Raw genomic sequence first — 19,688 nt, 5'->3', positions numbered from 1 at the left:
TCTACAAGTTAATTTGATTCAGGAATTTTTTAGACTTCTGGAACCAAGCAAGTGTAAACTCCCTGGTCTTGCATCCAAGGTTCCTGCTAGGACTTAAGCATCAACACCTTATTTGGCTTCTTCATCTTGGTATGCCATGTAGGGATGTCCATCTTTTTCTCCACCACGTGCAGTCGGGCCGTGGTCTCTGTCAGCATGTCCATCAGCAGCTCGAGCTGCAGCTTCAGGTAATTGTTCTCCTCCAGGAGAGCCTTGTTCTCCTTCTTCATTACTTTACAGGACTGCTCCCGGTCATGGGAGGAGAATAACTGCAGCAGTGGCGGCCGATGAGAGAGGCCACTCTCGCCTTGCCATTTGCCATCCTGGAAGACAAACTTGGCATCACTCAGCTGAGCCCGCGGACGGCCGTAATCCAAACCTAGTTCAGCCTGCCGGGTTCTGTGGTCCAGGAGGTAGAAAGTGGAAATGGAGGTGATTCGGCGAAGGGGAGGCCTCTTAGGTAGAAATCTGCATGAGAAATGGTCTGCCCAATAGTCACGCAGCTCCTGCATTATGTAAGCGATGGTATTCATGGTGAGGCAGGATGAAAGCAAGGAGATCAGTCAAGAAACCTATAGCAGAAAGTTGTGGAATACAAATCCAACCTGCAGCGTGAGTTACAAAGCTGAGAGGAAAGACAGGACATCACTGAATTAGAACCAGTAGCTAAAACTTAGGCTCTAGAGTCTGCCATCTGGCCAAAGTCTAGGGTGTCTAAGGTAATCATAACATTATATCTGCCAGCTTTTTATTTATCTCTTTACTGAGCATGAAAATCATACAGAAACCATGGAGCTTTGGTGCACAGGTCGAGTAGGCGTCCAAGCGTGTGGTTTTCATATTCATGGATTTATAGATTCCAAGGCCAAAAAGGACCGTTGTGATCGTCTCATCTGATCTCCTGTATAACACAGGTCATAGAACTTTCCCAAAATAATTCCTAAAGCACATATTTTAGAAAACATCCAATCTTGATTTAAAAATTGTGAATGATGGGGAATCCACCACCACCCTTGGTAAATTGTTCCAGTAGTTAATTATTCTCACCATTAAAAATGTATACCTTATTTCCAGTCTGAATTTGTCTAGCTTCAACTTTCAACCATTGAATCATGTTATACCTTTGTCTGCTAGACTGCAGAGCATGGGTGGCGGGTATAATAGGCCTGGGGAAGCTCTGCCTCCCCTGGTGCTGCCACGGCTGCTGGGCCACCCGGTTGCAGGTTGCCCCAGAACCTGCATGAGGCATATCAAAAGCATCTTAACGGACGCTTTTCTCCTGCGGGGGTTGGGTCCGGGGAGGAGAGGCATGGCAAGGCTTTGGCCAGCCGAGGGGCAGAGGGGGCGCTCCGAGCTGCAGACAGGGGGGGAGGGGGCTTGTGGCTCCTGCTGGAGGCTGGGGCGTGGAAGGGGCAGAGCTGGGGGGCTTCACCCATCGCCCATGCTGCAGAGCCCATTATTAAATATTTGTTCCCCATGTAGGCATTTACAGACTGTAATCAAGTCGTCCCTTAACCTTCTTTTTGTTAAGCTGAATAGATTGAGCTCGAGTCTATCACTGTATGGCATGTTTTCTAATCTTTTAATTGTTCTCATGGCTCTTCTCTGAACCCTCCCCAATTTTATCAATTTGAATTTTGGGCATCAGAACTGGACCCAATATTCCAACAGCTTTCATCAGTGCAAAATGTAGATGTAAAATAACCTCTCTGCTCCTACTCAAAATTCCTAGTTTATGTGTTCCAGGATCGCATTAGCCCTTTTGGCCTAATGGGAGTTTATGATCAGCTGATTATCTACCACAATACCCAAATCTTTTTCAGAGTCACTGTAAGTATATAAGTATGACCTCACTCTTTGTAAGTATGACCTCCCCTACATTCTGTAAGTATGACCTCACTCTTTGTTCCTAAAAGTATATATTTACATTTAGCCATATTAAAACACATATTGTTTATCTGGTAAAGTTTGCAGATGATACAAAAATTGGGGGAGTAGCAAATAATGAAGAGGACAGGTCCTTGATATAGAAATAAGCACAATTGTTTATTTGCGACCTGTCCTCTTCATTATTTGCTACTCCCCAATTTTTGTATCATCTGCAAACTTTATCAGTGATGATTCTATATTTACTTTGAGGTCTTTGAGAAAACGTTAAATAGTATAGGGCCAAGAACTGATTCCTGTGGGACCCCACTGGGAACATACCCACTCGATAACGATTCCGCATTTACAGTTACATTTTGAGACCTATCAGTTAGCCAGTTTTTAATCCCCTTAATGTGTGCCATGTTAATTTTATATCATTGTAGTTTTTTAAACAAAATTTCATGCAGTACCAATTCAGATGTTTTACAGAAGCCTATTTATGTCTACACGGTTACCTTTATCAACCAAATATGTAATCTCATTTTAAAAAAATATCAGATTAGTTTGATAAGGTCTATTTTCCATAAATCCATGTTGATTTGCATTAATTACATTACCCTTTTTAAATTCTTTATTAATCGAGTCCCATATCTGCCATTCCATTATCTTCCCTGGGATTGATGTCATTCTGCCCGGTCTATAATTTACCCTCTTTAAATATTAGCACATTAGCTTTTTTCTAGTCTTCTGGAACTTTCCCAGTACCCCAGGCCTTATTGAAAATCAACATTAATTGCAAGCTCTACAGCCAGCTCTTTTAACACTGTTGGATGCAAGTTATCTGGACCCACTAATTTTCAAATGTCTAACTTTAGTAGTGTCTGCTTAACATCATCCAGAGATAATAGCAAAATGGAAATAGTGTTATTATCACCATATGATGAGACTATATCATCTGTTTTTCCCCAAATACAGAACAGAAATATTCATTGAACATTTCTTCCTTTTCTGCATTATTATTGATAATTTTACCATATCCATCCATCAATATAATTTTCAGGATTCTTTTAAGTTCCTAAAATAGTGTGGGGGGGGATTCCTTATTGTCCTTAACTCTGCTGGCCATAGATTTCTCCTTATCATAGAATATCAGGGTTGGAAGGGACCTCAGGAGGTCATCTAGTCCAACCCCCTGCTCAAAGCATTGCGTCCCTTTGCCTCCCTTATCAGTTTTCTACAATTCCTAACTTCTGATTTATATTCATTATTATCCACTCCCCTTTCTTCCATTTGTTATATATCATTTTTATAGCTGCCTGCACTTCCCCACTGAACCAGGTCCTTTTTTTTTTTTTTTTTTTTAGGGCTTGGCTACACTTGCAAGTTAGTGCGCAATAAAGGAGCCCCATGCGCACTAGCTCACTCCCTGTCCACACTGGCAAGGCATGTAGAGCACTCTGACTCCGCAGCTAGAGCACTCCTGGTACTCCACCTCATTGAGAGGAATAATGTTTGCTGCGCCTTGGCTACAACACCCGGGAGTCAGTGTGAACGAGATGTTGCGTTACTGCGCTCAGATCGGCCTCCAGAAACGTCCCATAATCCCCTTAAGTCAAGTGGCCACTCTTGTCATTGTTTTGAACTCCTGTAGGAATGTGGAAATGCCCTTTCAAGGCTTCGTTTCTGACAGCCGGCATGCAAGCCGTTACTGTGGAATGCTGTGTGTGAGAGAGAGAGGCGGGGGGGGGAGGGAGAGGTCTGCTGCTGTCTGAACTTACAAGACAGCATGCTGACATGCTCTCACCCACCACAAACCCACTCTCTCTCCCCCGACATACACACAACACACTCCCTGTCACTCTCCACCCCACCCCCCATTTGAAAAGCACGTTGCAGCCACTTGCATGCTGGGATAGCTACCACAATGCACTGCTCTCTGTGGCTGTTGCAAGAGCTCCTAATGTGGCAACGCCAGTGCACTGGCAGCTGTCAGTGTGGACAGACTAAAGCGCTTTCCCTACTTTGCTCTACAAAGGCTGGTTTAACTCAAAACACTTTACATCTGCAAGTGTAGCCATGCCCTTAACCAGTATGGCCTTCTTCCTCGATTGTGAGATTGTGACTTTTGGGGCAACTAGTAAGATGCTCTTAAATGATTCTCAATTATCATTCACAGTTTTCTGATTAACTTCTTCTTTCCAGCTCATTTGGCTCATAATTGTTTTCAGCTTTGTGAAAATGACCCTATTAAAGCTCTAAATGTATATATTAGTGGTCTGGACTTTATTCTGCTTGCAGACTATAACTGTGATCAAGTCATGATCACTTGTACCTAAGCTCTCTGTACAGTGCCTGGCACAATGGAGCTCTGATCCTGGCCTGGGAATCCTCTGCGCTACTGTAATACAAATAATACATAATGTGTCAGCAACCACCCTTTCGGGAAGGAGGAGAACTGATCAGTGTTCAAAAATCTGCTCCTTTAAAAGATGATGGGATTCATTATCTGTTGCCCCCCTTCCCTTTATGTCTTTCTTACATAGCTTGTACCAATTGGCATTCACACCTCAGTTATGAGAATCATCCCACCACTTTTCAGCTGTGTGCACTAGGTGGTTCTCCCCATTGCTGGGCATCACTTCTAGATTGTGTTGCTTGTTACCTGCATTTATGTATGGACACTTAATGCACAGTTAAACCTCATTAACTCTCAATTGGGGCTGGTCTATACTAGAAAATTAGGTTAACCCACCTACATTGTTCAGAGGTGTGAAAAATCCAAAAGCCTACCCAAGGCCCGGTGTAGAGAGCATTTGGTGGACAGAAGAATTCTTCCATCAACCTACCTATCACCTCTCAAGGAGGTGGATTACTTACTCTGACAGGAGAACCCCCACCATTGGTGTAGGGAGTGTCTATACTGAAGTGCTACAGCAGCACAGCTGTGCTATTGTAGCATTTTAAATGTAGACAGGCTCTTAGTTAATCTGCAAACCAGATTAATTCTCACCAAAACACTGACAGTCTGACATTGTTCCATCTGTCATGAGAGGATTAAAGCAGGGAGATACAGGGAGGTCTCTACTACTGCTTTGGGATTTTTCTTTAAGTGCCATGGGCTTGCCCCAATGTCAATGAGAGTCTTTTCATTGAGGTCAATGGGCTTTGGAGCTAGCCCCAAGGTACATTGTCATGATTAATAAAAGCAAAACCATACTCATAAAAATGTGTATTGTGTGATACAGTCTTTTTTTCTTTTTGCTAATTCACAAAATTAGATAATCCACAATGGGCCTCCCATTCATTTTGTGCAAATGATGAAGGTTCAAGCATCCATTGCACCTTTATATTCTTATTCTTCCCCTTTTCTTACAGAGTATGTGTTCTTTCTTATTAATTACACTGAAAGTAGTTGTCTGCTTACTTGAAACTGGACGAGAACTCCCCTGCCCCAATAGTCCTGATCTGAAATTCGCTAATAAAACAGGCTATTTTTGAGGCTGTTTTGAGGGGGTGACATTCAAGTGTTGACCAGCTTATCCAGTCATCTCTCATCTCAGAAACCATTTCTATGCTTGTTGAATCCACAACCTTCCTCTTTACATCATCAGCTTATCTCCAAGGTTGTCTCCAGCATCAGTTTTCACTTGGGACCTGAAGCATCGCATCACCTCTATCCACCATGTTTTTTCCCCAGGTCTCTCTGCACTTATTTGGGAGCTCATCTGTTTGCTGCTTTTCTATTCATTATTTAAACTGAGGCCTGATCTACACACACATTTTGTACCAGTGTAATAGTTAAGGGTGGGACATTTTTACTTATATGGTTATACTGGTTCCACCCCTAGTGTGCACACAGTTATACCAATATAAAGCTGCCTAATACAAGTATAGATTATTCCCCTTCCCATAGGAGAGTAAGGCCATGTCTACACTGCACTTTCATCGTTAAAACTTCTGTCGCTCAGGGGTGTGAAAAAAATACTCCCCTGAACAACAAAAGTTTTAATGACAAAAAGCGTCAGTGTGGACAGCACACATCAGCAGGAGCCACTCTCCCGTTGACAAAGCTACTGCCCCTCGTTGGGGGTGCTTTTATTTGGTCTCCGGGAGAGAGCTCTCCCGGCTATAAAGAGCGACTACACTGCGTGCCTTACAATGGCGCAGCTGTAGTGGCACAACCGCGCTGTTGTAAGGCACACAGTGTACACATAGCCTAAGATAGAGTGATATAAGTGCATTTATACTAGTATAACTACATCCGTGCTGGGGGAGTGGGGTTGTACCACTATGACTATACCGGCATATGTTTAGTGTGTAAGCAAGGCCTGATTTCATGTTGTTATATGCAGGTGATATCTCTGCCAGTGACTCATAAGTGCTTGGTTACTCTGACAATCCATATAGTGAGCTTTCAGAACAAACCTGTGAGGTCACCAGTCAGCTCAAAAAGGACCCTGGACCCACTGAAGTCAATGGCAAAACTCCCAGTGACTCCAGAGGTGCAGAACCAGACCTAAAATGCCTTGATCAAGTTCTAAACACATCCTGGTCAGTAACCAGCCCTTTGTTTCAGCCACTCACCAAAGTACAGAATTGATTCTCGCTTCAGTAAACCCTCAGGAAGGGCTAGCTCAGGAGCTCACCTGCTTGGGGCTTGCTTGTTCGCTGCCACCCTGGATGTTTGGCCTGGCTCAACCTCATCACCTTGCTTGCAGTGACTCACAATCGCCCTGTTTCAGCTAGTCATATATTCACACATGAGGGATATCTGAGTGGTCACTTTTATACTTCCCAGTTACCAGCAAGTAACTCAGAGCTTTCAATATTTAGGATTAAGGATATATCTAAACTAGGTAATTTGATACCTAATTAATGCTTCTGATGCAAACAACACATCAGTGCCTTGAACATCTGTATTTTTGTCAGGCTAACTGAGGCGCCGTCCTCACCCCATTCCCTCTCCTTTATCCTTTTCTACAAGGACTTTTCTGTCAGACTCTTAATTCTTGCTCAATGAGTCCTGCTTTGGCAGTTTTGATGTAATTATTACCTTTAAAGCATTTTTTGAAAAACTAGAAATATAAGAACCCACAGTACAACAGTGATGTTAACTGTTTGGATGGGGAAAAGACACAGTTTTTCCTAAATTTTAGTGCAATAAATGGCTAAATTGTTTCAAGGTTCTCTCTTTGGAGGAAATTCACCCATAAGCAGAGAGTTAACACAAGGCCCTATGCATCTGTTAAACTTTTTGGTTTTGTCTTTACTAGGGAAAAATATGTGTTCATTCTGACCTCGTGTTCACTAATCATCATAACTAACATGAAGTAAAATCCTAGCGAAGGCCAGGCAATGCCAGTTACAGTAATAATACATTAGCAAGTCAAGGTAAACCCTCTACTCCCATATAATCTCTACCTTGACCTGCTAACTAGTGTGAAACCTATAAACTGCCTTGACCTCAACAGGATTTTATCACGTGTTAGCTAGCATGAGGTAAGAACACCCCCTTTTCCTTGTGTGGTTATACCTTATGTTAAAGGGAGAGCCCCCCTGAAAGTGATGGTATAGCCCTCAGCAAGCCTGTCTGAAACACTCTGGTTTTAAATCTATAAAATTGGTATTGGAATGTATCTCATAACAATACAGAGAGTTCAAACCAAGCATGAGAACATTGAAGCCTCTGTATGTCACAGAAGGAAATAAAATGTACATTGCATAAGTTCAGCACGACTTCCTTTCCTTCCTCTGCTCCTTGAAGTAAATTTGATTTAATCAGATAAAAATAAGGCAAAGTTAGTAACTAAATATGGGGGCCAGTCTGCAAAATTTGGATCCAGATCTGAACTTCATCATAGTTTCATGGAGCTAGAGTGTGGGAGTTTTAATTTGGGCCATTAGAGAAATAAAGACCAGCTGAGAAGTTGGGGTCCAAAGTGGCATCCAAATTCCCTTATAGTTTCTGGTGTTTGATTCAGGCCCATCTCTCGTAATAACACAAAAGATAAGTAGCTTTAAAAAGTTGCTCATGGTGTATTTTTCTGATTAAAAGAAATGCACTTTTTGAAGCCATATATTTTAATCTTATCTCTGGATTTCTTTTTTTTTCTTCCCCTGATCAAGTTGAGTTCGAAACTGACATGTCTGGGTATTATTTAGACCACACTGACCTACTTCTTCCAGCCTCTTGGCCCTTTTGATATGGATGCTGCTACTATGGTAACCTGTGTAACATGCAGGCATCACAAAGGAAGATCTTCATTAAATGAGCCCTATGCATCAGTTACTGCTTTCAATTTCACAGCAGGCTTCTTTCACAAACACATCCAGTTGGAAAGTTAGCAGTTCAGTTTCCAGGGGAAGCACAGGGATATGCTCATTCTATCCCACCCAGCTGTGTCTTCAGGGTCCTGCATTGCTGTCCCTTGTGGCTTGGATATAGTCCATCACCAAATCCTGTAGCACAGCATTAGGGGAATTGTGTTGCTCGTGGCTGTTTATCAATGGGCAGCTGACTGAAAGCTAACAAGATTGTGTGTGCATGTGTATATCTGCCTATTTACACATGCAATTGCATGTTAAATCATATGGGCGTATGAAAATACACACACACACACACACACACATTTTTGAGGTTGAAATTAGGCCCTAGTCACCTCTGAAAACCTTGTGTTAAGAGTTTATGGGGAGCGTGGTTGGTGTGTAACAAAGAGATAACACATAATAGGGCCTTGCGCAAGCCCTCTGCACTTGGATGAATTTAATCTGCAATGGCAAAATAACCCCATTTCCCTCGAGTCAACATGACTAATCATGAAATGCTTTTTACAGGAACATATTTGTCAATCTTCCCTCCCATACACAGCAGTAGCCCTTGTGACTTCATAAACAGCGCCACCTGGTGAGATGCTGACCCTAATGCAGCCCCAAAAAGAAAATAGCCAGCTTTGGCCAGAGCCTTTGTCATTCAAAGCAGACACACAAATGCCTTTTGATCCCACCTATCTCATCCCCAAACTTAGCAGCAGAAACAGCATAAGTAGATTTCTACTGAAACTGAACATGTCCTTTGTGGAGACATCTGTAAAGCAGCTTTTGGCAGTCAGAAGCTGTGGAGGTGGAAGTGGGCTCCCACGGTAAGAAAAGAATAGAGGAACCTCGGTTTTATTCCCAGTTCTGTCACTGTGCAAATCATTTCTATGTCTCAGTATCCCTATCTGCAAAATGAAGATAATGCCATGAGCAGATGCCTTCCCTGCTCTAAAACAAAGGACACACACTGTGCAGAGTACAAATCTCACCACTTCTCAGGCTTTGGCTTTATTATAAGATTGTGTCAGTGTTACGTTACCAACACCACACATTCAAAAATTGTGAATCTGGCCCCAAAATCATGAGACTGTTTATTTCCCTTTTGGTCTTTGAGCCTTTAGGGTGCACTCGGGTCACATTTTCAAACTTTTTTCTGCAACCACGAGAACTAGAAACTTCCTTATTTTTAAAATGGAAGCTGAGTTTCTCTGTAATCACTTGACGCTAGAAACTGCAGCTTCAATTAAAACACTAAATACTACCAGGCTCTCAATAAACTTGTGAGAACTGGCAACACTATTGTGTATCATTATTAAATCCTGTTACAATTTTCAAACACCACTATGTTCCAAGTGTAGAAAGGACCTAAATGGCATGAAAGGTCAAAGACTCCAATTCACTCTCTGTGAGTTTTTTACACTTTCTGTGGAGAGAGAAAGAAAGAGGGACTATGTCCCACAATTGATTAACAACACAAAGCCATAAGGAAGGAAGGGGAGGGATGGAGGTACAAGAATGTGTTAACAGATTTAGTGCAAAATCTTGATCCCATTGAACTCATTTGACATCAGTGAAACCAAGATTTATCCCTTAATGTTCATCATAGACCATCCAGCTAGTCACCCTAGGACAAACAGTAAGGGCCTGATCCAAAACCCATTGAAGTGAATTGGCTTTGGATCAGGACCTGAGAATGTGCCAAGGAAAAGGTCTGTCCCAAACCCTCAGTGGAACATAGTTTTATTTTTCACCTGTATTCTAATGTAGGCAAATGTCACATTCTCAGAACGCATATCAACTATGGTTAGGAAACTGGCTTTTCCTCTCTGCCTCTGTGCTCTCATACCTTCTAATTCTCTAGACACTGCATCCTCTACAGAGGCTCTTCCTAAAGTCCCTGTATGTCTGTTGGTGCAGTGTGCAAAGCATGTGGTAAAATACATTATAAAACAACCTTATTTGATATCGGAGAGACAAGATGGGTAAGGTAATATCTTTTATTGGACAAACTTTCGAGCTACACAGCACTTTTCTTCAGGTTTTGTCCCTTTTAGGGATGGGAGGTGAACCCAGGTGAATGCACTTCTGAACTCTGGGTCTTCGCTGACCAAGAATAACAAACTATGAGTGGGGTACAGCAGAGGGCACAGGGAGTGGCATGTTAAAGGGATATTCCTTTGTCAAGATTTTCACACCACAAGGTGGGAAACTGAGACAAAGAACACTACCCAACATATTGCAGGATGGGTGTTTGCTTATGGATACATGCTTTTGAATCATGGTTGTGTTTTCCCAGATGAATTCTGGTTTCCCTTTCCCTTGTAATATCTTTTGTTATACATAAATTCGGTGCTTGCGAGTGGGGAAGTCTGGCCTCTTAGTGGCACCCAAGGTGGTGTTAATTTTTCCAGATTACTTGGTGGGGACTCAATCTGGTTCTGTTTTGTATTGTTAAGAAGAACCCCAAGATATTGAACCCAGCCCTTGTAGTTGCCAACTCCACCTGAGTAGTTCAATAGCTTGTCTCTTTCACCAACAGAAGTTGGTCCAATAAAATATATTACCTCACCCCCCTTGTCTCTCTAATATCCTGGGACCAACAGGGCTACAACATTGCAAACAACAGTGGAAGATAACAGATTTTATTTGATATAGAGTCTCCTGTAATGCCGTACCTAGCTATAATAACTTACAAGCCAGCAGTTTGTGACTGAAAACAGCTCTGAAAAGATAGTGTAGATTGAATAATATTGAAGCATTCAGTCAGTTATAAGACCAACAGCTGAGGAGAACAGACATTTAGGCCATGGCTGCACTAGAGAGTTACAGCGGTGCAGCTGTACCAATGCAGCTGAGCCACTGTAAGCTCTCTAGTGTAGACACTCTAAGCCGATGGGAGTTTTTCTGTTGACTTAATTAATCCGCCCGCAACGAGCGGTGGTAGCTATGTCAGCGGGAGAAGCTCTCCCACTGACAGCACTGTCGACAGCAGCGCTTAAGTTGGTGTAACTTATGTTGCTCAGGGGGGTGGCTTATTCACATCCCGGAGTGACATAAGTTATACTGACATAAGTGGCAGAGTAGTCATAGCCTAAGAGTTGTAGTTAAGGAGAAAAAGTATAGTGATTCTTATTGCCAATCTCAAGGGCTCAAAAATCATGTCAGGCTTTAAAAAAAAATTAGATTGTCTTGTCTTAAAATTAGGAGATTTTAAAAATAATTCATTTTGAGTTCTTTTTATTTGGCTTCTGACTTTTGAGAATTTATAGGGTCACATTTTCAAGCTTTCTTCACAACCATGTGAGGTAGAAATGTATTTTTTTTTTAATGAAAGCTGTAATTCTCCCATAATCACCTGACTCCAGGAGCTGGGGCTTTAACAAACATCAACTCTTGCAAGACTTGCAATAAAATTGCAAGTTGGCAACACAGAACACGTAGATCTTCAAAATACTTTACAAACTAGAAAATCCTCACACCTGTGTGTGTTAACAAATAAGTCATTATCTTGCTTTGCAGATGGGGAAACTGAGGCACTAAGCCATTAAGTGACTTGGCCACAGTCATACTTCAAGTCAGTGGCAGAACCAAGATCAGAGTTCAGGAGTTGCTGGCTGTAACCCAGTTCCATACTCTAACCACTAGGCTGTATGGCCTCTTTATTCTCATATAAAAGAAGAACTCAGTGAGGCAGAGAGATACAAAAAAGTTGTCTTCCAGCTAACTTGTGTCAGGAACTGCAGGGGAGAAAACTTTTGCCCCATCAAAGATGAAGGTATCACAAGAAGGGACAGAGGGGAGACTGGTAACAGATGACCTGAGGGAAGCAGGAAAGAGACAGGATGCATTCTGTAAAAAACATTTTAAACTGTGGAAGAATGGTGAAGTGGGGAGAATGTTAACCTGGGACATAGGAGAGCTAGCTTGAATTCCCTGCTTTGTGACAGATTTCCTATGGGACTGTGGGCAAGTCACTTAGACCTGATTACTGCATGGTGATTTTACTGGTATAACTATTTTGGTTACTGAAATAGTTTTATGTGAAAAACCCTGAGTGTGTGTGCAATTATATTGATATAAAGCATCTTTTTAGTGCTATAACTATGTGAACACATGCAGGGGTTGTACTGCTTCAACTTTACCAGTATGGTACAACTTTTTTGAGTAGATAAGGCCTTATTCTCTCTGGCCCAGATCCTCAAGGTATTTAGGCACCTAACTCCCATTGGTTTCAGGGGAGTTAGGTGCCTAAATACTTTTGAGGATCTGACCCTCTGTGCCTCAGTTCCACATCTGTAAAATGGGATCAGTACATTAAAGACTTACTACCTGTTCACACCCACTTTGCTCGGCTCCCTGAAGTTAAAGCAGGAGTGAAGTGTGAGTGCGCGTGCTGCGGGCTCTGTATCCCGGTCTCCTCTCCGGGACTAGCTTGACTGGCACTGTCGCCTCACAATGGCAAAGGAAGACACGTGAAATACGCCCAGGAGCCCTTTGAACTCATTTACTTTCTAAACCAGGCTAGTGGGGTAGGTGAGTTACGGTCCCCACTAACCCCCCACTTCGGACTAAGGTACGCAAAGTCAGCTACGTGAATAACGTAGCTGAATTCGAAATACCTTAGTCCGAACTTACCGCGGGTCCAGACGCGGCAGGGAAGCTCCCCCATCGATGCCGCGTACTCCTCTCGCCAAGCTGGAGTACCGGCGTTGACGGTGAGCACATCCGGGATCGATCTGGGATCGATTTATCGCGTCTAAACCAGATGCAATAAATCGATCCCAGAACATGGATTGCCTGCCGCCGGACCCTCCGGTAAGTGTAGACGTACCCTTAAGAGGTGCTCAGACAGGCAGAAAGGTCCAGATAGATGCCTAAATACCTTTGAGGATGTGGGCTATTGCTCCTGAAATGAATGGGGCAGGAGCCACTGGAGTAGCTTGTGGATGGCATTAAAACACATATTGGTCGCATGATTGCAGGGAGACTGTTGCTTTGATTGTTCTTTTACATCTGTCAGCATGGTGCCTGTTACGCTTTTAGATTGTGTCTCAGTCTCATGCTGTTCTGTGGTTTGATTAAAGATCATTAAGCAGCAGTGGGATGAAACATCGCTGAATGACAGGTTTCAGAGCGGTAGCCGTGTTAGGGGGAGGAGCTTTTGTTTTGCACGGGGTATTTAATACACAGGACAGTAAGACACAAATTCTAAGTCACAGCACCTTTAAAGGGAGAATGGGTTAGAAGGGGTTTCCATGGGATTCAGAGGCACACTGTAGCTGGTGCCAAAGTCCCTCAGCTCCATGTTGTGCTTCTTATGCTCTCACAAAGCAAGAGAGGAGGAGAAGAAAGCTTGCTGTAGTCACTTCATATTGCTGAGTCATTAACTTCTTTTTGCTGAGTCATTCTGCAGCTGTGTCTGACAAACCAGGAGACAGACAAGCAGGACGGCTCAAGGTGGGTAGCATCTGCAGACTGAGATAGCTGGGCTGTAAAACTGGCTGATTATGTGAAAGATGGAACTGGCCTCTGGAGGAGTGGTAAGCACCACACATTGAATTTAAATCATTCAGCAATGCTTTGAACAAAGAAAGGGGAGCTGCAGTGGCAGTCTGGAATTGGCTATTTTGTTTTAACTCTAGAACTGGTAGGTTATTTTGGTTACAACGTGGGGGGGGGTGGGATAAAGTTTAAAATATTATGTTGTTTATTGGTATAAAGAATTAAGAAACATCTCACTATGTGACAGATGTTGTAAAACAACTGTTCACCACTTATGTTAAAAAGATACTGTCAGCGTTAACATCAATGTCCATCTTGTTTAAGATTCTTATAACTGTTAGAAGAAAAAAGAAGAACAGGAGTACTTGTGGCACCTTAGAGACTAACAAATTTATTAGAGCATAAGCTTTCGTGGACTACAGCCCACTTCTTCGGATGCTGTAGTCCACGAAAGCTTATGCTCTAATAAATTTGTTAGTCTCTAAGGTGCCACAAGTACTCCTGTTCTTCTTTTTGCGGATACAGACTAACACGGCTGTTACTCTGAAACTTGTTAGAAGAAAACTATTTTGTTGTTTATATTGCAGTCCCACCCATTGATCTCTGTCAGGATGGGATATTGTGCTAGGTCATTGTGCAACTGTTTTTGTTTGCATTTGAACCTTGTTCTGCAAGTGTTTGCTACCCCAGACACTGCAAGGAGGCGCATGAAAGCCTGAAAGTGATTTATCATCTTCTATTGTTGTATGCAGTGTTGTTATAACCATGTTGGTCCATGGATATTGGAGAGAGAGACAGCTTTCAAGCCACACAGAGCTCTTCTGAAGAAGCTCAAAAGCTTGTCTCTCTCACCAGTAGAAGTGGGTCCAATAAAAGATATCACCTCACACACCATGTCTCTCTAAAGTGAGTCAGTTTTACTGTTCAAGCTGAGTAAAATACAAGAAAGCAGGGACTAGAAAAATTGTGAAATGAGTCATGAAATAAACCCTTTTGATTCTCATAATCTTAGGTGTTACGTTACATAGGCAGGAAAGTGGTTTGGTGGGGGTTTTATGTAAGGTTTATTATTGGATAGCATGCTATGTTAACAGCTTTTTGCACTGTGGAAATGAGGTGGAGTCCCCTTTGTAACTAATGGTATTAACACGTTTATAGTGCTTTTGTTTTTTAAAGCTACAGTATTGAGATTCAATATCTGGTTTTCAAAAAAGCTCAGCACACTGGATGCTGAATTCTTTTGAAAATCTGGCCACAAGCCTGAGGGCTGAGCTCTCCGAAATCTGATCCATTGGGGTTGACTTTTAGCAGGGCTGAGCCTCTAGAACTCCAGATGAAGTCAACAGCTGCAGGTGCTCAGGGCCTCTGGCACTCAGGCCTCACAAAACCCCTCCTCTGGGAGGTAAAAAGTAGCCCTGTTTTCAGGTAGAAAAAGGGAGGCAGAGACAACATATGTTTTGCCCAAGGCCAAACAACCAGTCTAGTTTTATTATTCTGTGCTGCAGGTGGACTTGAATGCACTACAAATTTTATTTTTTTCCTCCTCCTGTATTTTTATTGCAGCTGGTTTACATACATACGGTTGCATGGTAATGTTTGAAATAAACACAACATAATTGTTATAGAGTTACTCAGTCTGATTTACAGACCTTCCCACCCAGGGACAGGGCTTATTAACTGATCGGGTTATTGTCCCTCGAGAAGGATATTCGTAAACTTTAACTTTGGTCTCCTGATCTATACAAGGAGATGGTGTTCCATCAAAGTTCTGAACAGACCATTTCACAGCCATAAATATGCCCATCACCACCTGAACTGTTCAATGTAGATTTTTCTCATGAGTGCACAAGGCTTTTTTTAAATCTGTGAACCAAGACATTTTCCAGGAAAAAGAAAAGCCATTCAGTGACCACAAGGAGAATACCTTTCTCAAGTGTGGTCCTGAAAGACAGCATGGCTCTCAAGATATTAAACAGTAAATGCCTAACTAAAAAACTAACATTCAAGTGATAGCCTCAGCAGAGAAGCAAGAATGTACTGGTTATTACAGGGAGGTGGCAGTAGCACCACTGGAGGTAAGGTTGAGCTTAGAAAAACTGGCTGTCAAAAAGTAAACTAAGTGCTCTAAAATCCACATGCTTACTTTGATTGCCTTAAATTGCTGTTCTTCACCCAGGTCCAGGATAGATTGTCAGGACAAAGGTTTCCTGATATAAAACCTTACTTAAATCATGTGACATCAAAATTTTATAGTTATATATATATATATATACACACACACACACACTTTCTATATTATTTATTTAGTAAGGAAGTATTAATAAGTTTACAAATCCTTGCCATGTATATATTAAACAAAACAGCATTACAACAGTGAGCTTTACAGGAATGCAGTCATTAGATCTCTCTGGATTTAATATTTTTTTGCATATAACTAGGGCTCACCTATGGCTCTGATCTTCCCCAAACATATGCCAGCTGAGATCACCCTCCTGAGGCTGATCTCAGCTTGCATCTGGCACCCACTGCCTCTTTGGGGAAGCAATATTTTAGAAGTTATTCAGGGTATTGGATCTACAGTTTGGCTCAAGCCAAGTGGATGAGCCAAAGTAACAAGGTGGCTGAGGTAATGTCTTGTATCTCTCACCAACAGAAGCTGGTCCAATAAAAGATATTACCTCACCCACCTCATCTCTCTAGTAACTTGCGACTGACATGGCTACAAGAACAATGTAAGAGCCAGAGTAAGTCATTTGTGCGCATGCAGCAAGACTGGGATTCTGTTGCAAGCCAGATGTCCAAGTATGTGGGTGGCTCATGGTGACACAATGTGGCCATTGAACTCACCTTGCACCCACATAAAACAGCAACTTATGTTTATCTTGAAAAATACACAAGCAGCATATTTAACTATTTACAATCGTTCATCCAAATGACAACCCAAAGGTTTACACTTGTCACGGTCTCCTTTCTAAGTGCTCTAGTTCCTTGGGCAAAAAGGTGTGAAGGAGGATAGAGCTGGTAGCTGAGGGCCAGTGGGATATTCCCAGGAAGCCTCCTCATGTACCACCATCCCTCCAGTGCTCCCTAGTCATGCCCCCCATTACTATCCCCACTTCTTCAAAAAGGGGAAAATTCATTGTCCAAAAATCTTTTATTCACACTGAGTTAAGGGTGACCGGCAGCGCCTCCCACCCTTCCAGGCATTGAATGCACCTCTGAAAACCAGGGAATACAGAGTTAAGGTACATACCTGCCCCTGCCCCACAAATTTAAGTCTGCCCTCTCTGAGTGGTGCCCCAGACACCCCAGCACTGTATCACTCTGCTGCAATGTACTCCTTGCACCAGTCATTACAGCTGTCCCTAACACTGTGAAGGGAAGCTGGGGAGTGCCTGCAAATGAATGAGTGAATACACTTCTGTAGGACACCATACCACATTCCTCACATCTACTTATTATAGAGCTGCCCTGGCTGAAGCCTACTTACAGTATATCTCCAGTGAATCTTGCCAGCTTCAAAGGGCATAGTTAAGGTTGTGGGGGTGGGGCTGGTGTGTACCATAGCTCTCTATGGGCTGGTTTTCAGAGTTTAAATATAGGTCTACTCAACGCTCAGGCAGGGCACGGGCATGGCCAACCAGTTACCCTTAACTCTGAATTAATGAGTTTTTAGGTAGTGAGTAACAGGTAGCCCTTAGCCAGGGTTTTATGTTTTTAAAGCACTGCACAAATATTAACTAATGAAGCTTTACAGCACCAGTGAAAAATAAGTACATTTTAGGCAATAGCTTCATTTATACACCTGAGGAGAATAAACGATTTTCCCCAGGGACAAGACGCTGGGACTTTGTATCTCCAAGTCCTCAAGACTGAACCACCTCTGGAGAAACGCTCTACAATGGAAAAGGATCCCAAACAGCTTCCAAAATAGCAGTGGATTTGGTGAACTGGACCCAAAACAGAAGAGCATTGTACCCGATATACGAGACTGTAGGCACAAAGTAGCCATCTGGGGTTGCAGCCATTACCATCCTCAGCTACCCACACAGGGTGTTTTCACCCTGGAGCTGGGGGTGTGATTCCCAGATCCAGGAGACATACCTGTGGTAGATCGGATCAAGCCAGCATGCTAGAATTAGAGAGTAGCTGCCACAATGTGAGCAATGGGAGAAGCCAGCCATCCTGGGGACATAGCTATGGTCTCTGACGGACACACACTCAGGATAGCTAGTTCCTCCGGCTGCTTGCACCGCCCTGGCTACTTTTTAGTGCACTAGTATGGGTATGTCGCCTCAAGCTGGGAATCACATCCCCAGATCAAAGCATACGCACACCCATAGATGCAGAATGCAGCCATGGACCATTAGCTGCCACAAACAGGGAAACAAAACAGCTCCATTCCCTTGCCACCTGGGCTCAACTGCCATGGACATTAGTGACAAACTTCCACTGACTTCAATAGGAGCAGGACTGGGCTCTTGGTCAGGAAAGTGAAGTGCTTAGAATGTAGACACCGCATGTGTCCGACATTACACCACTAGAGGGCAGTGCTATGCACAGCCATTCTGTTAGCAGGCATATGAGGCATGCAGGCAGTGATGAGCTGCCAAAATCTTAACAACTGTTTCCCTATAAAAAGTTCTGATGGAAGGGATGTGTCACAGTATGTATTTTTTTGTACCAAAGGGTTACCATATATCCGTATTTTCCTGGGAGGAATTTAACGATTTTTGGGTCTTTTTCTTATATAGGCTCCTATTACCCCGCATCTCCGTCCCGATTTTTCACACTTGCTCTCTGGTCATTCTAGGGTGTGCACATGTGTGGGGCCCAGCTGTTCCCTGCCCCCCTCATTGAAGCAGGTGTGCAGGGTTACTGTCCTGGGAACTGCAGGGCACCAGTGGACATGGGGCCGGCTGCAGACAGGGGCGTGGGGCAGGGCTAGCTGGAGGCATGGGTCCGGGGCTGGCTGGGGGCGGGGGGCTGGCTGGAGGCAAGGGCTGGCTGCAGGCAGGACAGGGGGCTGTGGGGCTGGTTGGCTTCGGGCAGGGCCACAGGGAGGTGCGTCAGGGGTTGGCTGGAGACAGAGGAGTGCGGGGCTGGCTGGCTTCGGGCATGGGGGTGCGGCAGGGGCTGGCTGCAGGCAGGGCTGCAGAGGGGTGCGGCAGGGGCTGGCTGCAGGCAGGGGCTGGCTGGCTGCAGGCAGGGTTGCAAGGGTGTGTGGCAGGGGCTGGCTGCAGGCAGAGGAGTGCGGGGCTGGCTGGCTTCAGGCAGGGGGGTGCGGCAGGGGTTGGCTGGAGACAGGGCAGGGGGTGCGGCAGGCAGGACAGGGGGTGCAGTGCTCCAGCTTGGCTTTTTTCTTTTTGCTTCTGTGGCACTCCGGACCTGCCCCTCCCCCCCCATGTGTCTCGATATTTTGTTCGTGTAGTCTGGTCACCCTAGGACAGGGCAGGGTGTGCGGCAGGGGCTGGCTGCAGGCAGGGCAGGGGATGCGGGGCTGTCTGGAGACAGGGGCTGGCTGCAGGTACTCACGGGGAGAGCGCCTCAGAGCAGCCTGAGCAGCAGAACGCAGCCCAAGCCAAGCAGGGCAGCCGAGGACCCACCAGGCAGCAGCGGGAGCCCCAGGACCAGGGGTTGGGGGGAGCAGCAGCAGCAGCAACAGGTCCTGTGCCCAGGGCCAGGCAGCGGCCCACATGGCTCCCGCAGCACAGCGCCCCCAGTAGCCAGAGGAGGAATTACATCACTTCCCAGCCAGAGCCCATCAAAGCCACAGCGCCCCCTCGCAGGGAAGTGGGTTAACAACCGGTTCTAAAACTGCTTAAAAATTTAACAACCGCTTCACACAAACCAGTGAGAACCGGCTGCAGCTCACCACTGCCTGAAGGAGACCGACTATGTGGACCTAATGAAAGGGGACACATTCAGAGGGGCCAAGAAGGGAAGGTGTTGTCCAAGGAGAC

At 44.1% G+C, this 19,688-nt stretch overlaps 2 protein-coding genes across 4 annotated transcripts in view; one reads left to right on the top strand and one right to left on the bottom strand.

The window, feature by feature from the left end:
• Positions 1-64: 64 nt before the first annotated feature.
• CBY3 (chibby family member 3) lies at positions 65-19,688 on the bottom strand. 3 transcript variants are annotated; one of them, XM_054038654.1, is made up of 2 exons: positions 19,601-19,688; positions 65-664 (listed from the first exon to the last, which is right to left on the bottom strand). In XM_054038654.1, the coding sequence occupies exon 2, from the start codon at positions 570-572 to the stop codon at positions 87-89; it is 486 nt and encodes a 161-aa protein (XP_053894629.1). In that variant the 5' UTR covers positions 573-664; positions 19,601-19,688; the 3' UTR covers positions 65-86. The 3 variants fall into 3 exon arrangements, with proteins under 3 accessions (XP_053894629.1, XP_053894631.1, XP_053894630.1); XM_054038656.1 differs by lacking the exon at positions 19,601-19,688 and adding an exon at positions 12,859-12,874; XM_054038655.1 differs by lacking the exon at positions 19,601-19,688 and adding an exon at positions 12,553-12,739.
• Positions 13,745-19,688, top strand: part of CANX (calnexin) — a 65,547-nt gene continuing 59,603 nt past the window's right edge. Inside the window, exon 1 of the mRNA XM_054038644.1 lies at positions 13,745-13,763. The gene's annotated coding sequence lies outside the window, so the exon portion shown is untranslated. The remainder of the gene's footprint in view (positions 13,764-19,688) is intronic.

This window comes from Malaclemys terrapin, chromosome 8 (genome assembly GCF_027887155.1).
Source record: "Malaclemys terrapin pileata isolate rMalTer1 chromosome 8, rMalTer1.hap1, whole genome shotgun sequence".
NCBI lineage: Eukaryota > Metazoa > Chordata > Testudines > Emydidae > Malaclemys > Malaclemys terrapin.
The sequence above is the reverse complement of the archived record's forward strand: the minus strand, read 5'-3'. Positions and strand labels throughout refer to the sequence as shown.